The sequence below is a fragment of the Ceratina calcarata genome, unplaced genomic scaffold, assembly GCF_001652005.2.
Source record: "Ceratina calcarata isolate Rehan_Ccalc_2016 unplaced genomic scaffold, ASM165200v1 scaffold178.2, whole genome shotgun sequence".
Classification (NCBI taxonomy): domain Eukaryota; kingdom Metazoa; phylum Arthropoda; class Insecta; order Hymenoptera; family Apidae; genus Ceratina; species Ceratina calcarata.
In genome coordinates, this window is record NW_017139212.1 from 31,912 (window position 1) to 37,488 (window position 5,577).

Sequence of the window (5,577 nt, forward strand, 5' to 3'; positions counted from 1 at the left end):
TAGCATTATTCTTCCGACGTCTGATTTCTTTTTAATCATAGGAAATGCGTTTTTCTAAGGTACATAAACTTTTGGGATTGACTGCATAGCCAATACATCTTTAAGCTATTGAAGTTTCATTGATTAAAATCTTTCATACACAGGTACAGGCTTTCTTTTTCGTTTCAACCGTTTCTTGTATCATAATTACTGAATGAAATTGTTGAATTCGCAGCGAATACTATAAATTCCATCGCGGAAACACATCTACAGATCCCTCGTCAGAATAAATAGTGAAATTGAGCAACTGGGATTATCCATAATTTATCAGCTTATCAATCTAATCTATATTTATGAAAATCGGACAGCCTCGAAGGCCCGATTGACCTACCTCGGGGAAAATAACCATGACCTGTACCACGATTATACGTCTGGCTGACCGTACGATGCGATGGTCAGTCCTGTACATATAGTACGCATATAACGAATAACTTAGGCGGGCACCAGAGCGTTTCTTTACACCGTTACTCCTATTGAAGTCTGTTCCCCGTTCGCGTGCTGGTCGGCTCGAAGTTTATATCGAAGTTTCATGCCGCACTGGACATCGGCACGAGCTGCGGAGGGCCTCGCGCTTCGCCTCAATATCGAGTAAGAGGATCAAGGTGATCCGTGTTAATTAAATCCTCCTACTCACGGCAGAAGAAGAGCCCGCATACCGCAGGAAACGACGCGGTACAGACAATAGGATATGAAGTTTTATTAAGCCCGAAATGGGTGCGCGATAGACGGTCCAGAAAATCGTAATTTAATTGCTTGGCGGCGGCGGACAGTCATTCAATATTCAACGATATCGTTTAGATGTTCGGAGAGGAAATGACCGTGGCTGGGACAGTAACACGGCTATGCAGGCGTTATTTCACGGTGAAATAGCTCAGAAGTTTGTTAGCAAAGTATGTTAACGTTTAATGCACTCTTACTGCCGCGGAACGCCCGCTGAACTATGAAATTCCCCGTTACCGCGCTCACACTGTTGTTTCTGTTTCATTAACCAGTACCCTGATTATAGTATTCCTTCAGGATCTTGCACAATTTCTTTTCGCCGCTGAAACGAATACGATTAAAGGAAACTTTTTAAGATAGCAATATTCGTTGCCGGGGTACGCGTTTAACGGGAGAATCAAGGAGCTCACGCAGTTTCTCGTAAACGAGCCTGCATCAGATAACGTCATTTTTTCTTCAAGACAAAAAGATAACTCGGGTTATTTCATCCTCGTCCCGACCAGCCGGGAGTTAAAAGAAACCGTTCCTTAAATTGGGGCACCGTTTACGTTCGGTGTAAACGCGAATATAACGCGAGGCCGTTGCGTGCCTCCCCGAGATTAAAATACCATGAACGAGAAAAAAGTATTTCTCTTATATCTTTAACCATTAAATGGCGCAATAATTTATATGCAGTGCACGATATTATAGGGTACTAATTACTAGTCGCAGGAATCAGTTATAATGCTTCTCGGAGGTCTGAGCTATGTAGGAAACCGTAGCGAGTGTCGCCCCGGGCGAAAAAATGCGTAGACGAACGACGGCGACGGGTATTGTTTCAGGTTGCCGCAACCGTTGCCCAGGATTACGAGGTCTCTGACATCCAGTGCAGCGGCGCAGGATCGGCGGCCGATCTCCTGACAGCGAAGATCAAAAGGCCAGTCGGCTTCAGAGGGGCGCCGCTTTTTGCCGACGACAGATCCGCCAATCCGCTCACCGACATTCACTGCCAGATCAGGCCAGATCCCAACGATCCCCAGGAAGATAACTACTTCCTGAAGGTGACTGACTTCTCGAGATGCGGCATCCTGAAGAGAAATGTGAGTCATCGATCGTGATTTCGTTAAACGTGATCGACAGCCAGCATTGTGCGTCGACGAGCGAGGCTGATCGATTAAATAATGGGATCTCTTTCCTCAAGCGAAATCGCTTCAGCAGTCCGTTTTATTTATTAAGACACATTCTTAGGCTCTCGGGACATACGAGAGATTCTAAACTCATCCGGGAAGATATTTGAAAATAAAACGTTGATAGAAGAGTAGAGACGTTTCTCTCGCGGTCGAACATAAGTTCGCGGGGAGCAAATTATTCGGAACGATAGGATAAACGAGGTTTTATTGGCATTAGGGTTTCATCCATCTACGGATATGGTTTCCGGCTTTCCCCGGCGTCGTGATGTTAGCCGATCAAGAATTGATCTTGATGTGTCGACCACCTGAGCCCACATTACTCCGACACAAAGCCGCTGGTTTCGCCGGGACCTTGTAAGTCATTGCTCTACGTTTGACAAGGTCACGTTTTATCTGATAACAAGTTCCCAGACAACAGGCGTGAATTACAGCTCTGAACAGTCATATTTATTCAGATAACTGAAAGACATTGAGGAACGTTCAGAGAATAATTGCGTAATTATTCTCATTTACATGTAGATGCGTCGTTTAAATAATTTATTCAACATTGCACGTGTCGATATGCACATCTCCTTGAACTTCTTTCGCCGTTCCAGTCCGCACGGAGCGAGAGTGTCTGGGGTCGTCGAAGAGACTCCCGGAAGACTCGAATACGAGGTAGCCCTTTACCGAGAGGCCACTGGCAACATGTCAGAGGCGTCGGGGTCGCAGGCTGTCGATCAGGCCGTTCCCATCGGCACGAAGCTTCAGCTGAGAGCTCGAATCAGCCCGGACAGCGCATGGGGTTACATTAAGCTGCTCGAGGTGACCGTTAGCCCCGATCCCGATCAGCCTCACGCACCAGGAAGCGTCGTGTTGGTGAAGGACGGCTGCAGAAATCGAGATTTCGCATCAATAATCCCCCATCAGCCGGCCCGCTACCGAGAGAGAAAGAACGAGGTTTTCCTCGATTTCGAGGCCTTTCTCCTCAGCTCGATGAGGGAACGGTCCACGCTTTGGATCCACTCTCAGATAAAGGCCTGCATGGAACCGCAGGACTGTCAACCGGTAAAGACATTATTTGCGGTCGAATACTTTTTCCGTCGGTCCCCGCGACTGAAATGAATGGCTGTCGACCTGCACAGCCATAATTCGCCGTCACCGCGATAATAAAAACATTTGTTCGTTTGTTACTCGGCTCGGCGACGTTCAACGAGCCTGCGGCTTTTCAAATCATTGTTTGCGCACGCCCTACCTGGACGCTCTGACGTAAAAACAAGATTAGCGTGTTATTAGGTACAAACCATTGTGGGCTCAAAAGCGCTTACACACTAACGGTTATTAGGTACAATAGCGGAACCTAGAAAAAAGTCTATATTGCTTACAAACTCGGAACACATCTTCGTCTAACAGAAAAATGTATGAACTTATTCTAAGTGATAGTTTATTAAATATAAATTTACAGGATTTCTGCCTGGACCTTTTTGAACCGTCCGGTCATGGAAAGAAGAGGAAAAGGTCCGCCGAAATAGCATCGAGCGAATTTTTCCCGAAAGTCGATCGTTTGATAAAGGAGTATAATGACTCCACGCCGTACACGAAGTTTAAAGAAAATATTGAGTACACGGTGATGATGCCCGACGGTAAGTTTGTAAAATAGTAATTCACCGAATTGAATTGAAATAAGAATTTCACAATTATAGATTTATACCAGAAAGTAGCCGCTGGACTCGAGAACAGCTGCGGCAGCTTTCTTTACGTCGCGACTGGGCTAGGCGCGCTCCTAGTTTTATCAGCTCTGATCATGTGCTATTTGGCGACGCGTCTTCACAGTTTATCCTCGACCATACCGCAAAATAAAACGATCGACGAACTGGTACGGGACCGTGCTAGGAAATACGCTGAACCAGCGCCAGGCTACACAGGCCGGTCTACGGTACAATAGCGAAAATATGCGGAGGTCGAATTTTATTACGCTCAATCAAAATGAATCGGCCGTTGTCGTGTAACAAAACGAGAAACCAAACGAATCGACTCACGGTACAAGTAATAAGCCGCGTATTATGCAGAGAAGACTGCGTTACATTACAGCGGAATATTTTCTACAAGGTCGGTGAGCTTTAAGAGATTATTAAAGTTAGAACATCAAGTTTCTGATATAATTTATACTCCGAACTAATAGAGATTAATATAGATGTTTAATTAAACGAAAATAGAATAAGGACATGAGACTTCTTGTGACGATACGAATTATAGACTGCTAGAACTTAGCGTAAGAAACACATGTGCAACTTGCAAACACTGGCAAATTCCTTTCATCACTGTTCTCGCATACAGATCACTCACTTCGCACGTTTTCCACAATGAATTGCACGGAGGACTGATTTTATTTCTTTCTGTTAAATGCTTGTTACTTGAAAACCTACTTCTTTGCTGTCGTAATGCGCAATAAAATCATTGGACGTGCAGTGCTATTACGTGACCTGAAACAGTGTATATGTAATCTCTAGTAGTAGATATCTGTATTTTTTAAGTTAATTTATATTAATTTATTTATTGTAGAATAACATTTCCATCCGTTGCATAATTCTATCGGCTCTTCGTTGAGCTGTTTTACATGTTCGACTCGTTGTATATATACGTACACGTGATAGAATATTATTTATTGTTCATAATTTTATTATTTAAATCTCATCGTCAGTTGAGAATTTTAGTTATAAGATTCTTAATTAATTAAATATATAGGTAAATGAGTATGCCAATAAATTTATTTATGTATATGATTCCATACAACTTTCGTCGCAAAATAAATCATCTTTCACGTACATAAAAGCGGAGACTGTAGCGTTTAGTTACGTCTTTATAATTATACCACAGCTCGGTGTGCAAATAATATTTTAAATATGTATATATATCTACGATAAATCTAGACGAAATAGATTGGAACATGTAGGGAAAAACAAGTTTTACGTTCAAATAAATATCGATGTATGTATACATTTGTACGTGACACAGATATCCTACTCCGCATTTAGTACGATCAATATCTTTGGCTAATACATATTACAGGTTCGAATAGTCATGATGCAGGAGTTACATTACAAAATGTGGCACTTATGATTTTACCTTACATTTTGAAATTTGCTTATAAATATATATTTCTCTTGTACAACGCGCATTTCTCATTGATGTCTTTATTAAATATTCATGTATCAGACGATTATACATAAGGATCATTCTTCTTTCACGAATAAGTAGTTTTAATAAGTTTACTTCTACTGTTGCACAGTCCAGTAATACAAAAATAGCACGTAAACCAACCAATGGTATAAATTTATACAAAATTATGTTATATTGCAACAAATACGACAACACAATACTGATCTAATGAAGTACCGTTTCTACAATTTTCAATGTGTTGCTCATCAATGTTTTCAACTATTGTATCTTGTGACTTGATGCTAGACAAAATATTATTTGTTCTACGTAATAAATTACAGTCACTGTGCTGAAAATTGTATATAAAAATATTTTATGTAAATCAGATTTCAAAAATAACATTTCTTAAATTATTTTAAAAACAATGATTGTACTATAAATAAGATAACTCTTAATCGCTATTTACGCATTACATGCTGTACAAAAGAAATAAAAATTTAGAAATTACATT

The 5,577-nt window shown here is 41.3% G+C and overlaps 1 protein-coding gene across 1 annotated transcript; it reads left to right on the forward strand.

Moving 5' to 3' along the window:
- Nucleotides 1-470: 470 nt before the first annotated feature.
- On the forward strand, nucleotides 471-3,852 carry LOC108632855 (uncharacterized; the record flags this gene model as incomplete). The annotated part of the gene is made up of 6 exons (XM_026810797.1): nucleotides 471-641; nucleotides 1,581-1,838; nucleotides 2,146-2,282; nucleotides 2,525-2,975; nucleotides 3,373-3,550; nucleotides 3,611-3,852. Coding segments are annotated over 6 exons (1,437 nt in total), but the record flags the coding sequence as incomplete, so codon positions are not given.
- Between the last annotated feature and the right edge of the window lie 1,725 nt (nucleotides 3,853-5,577).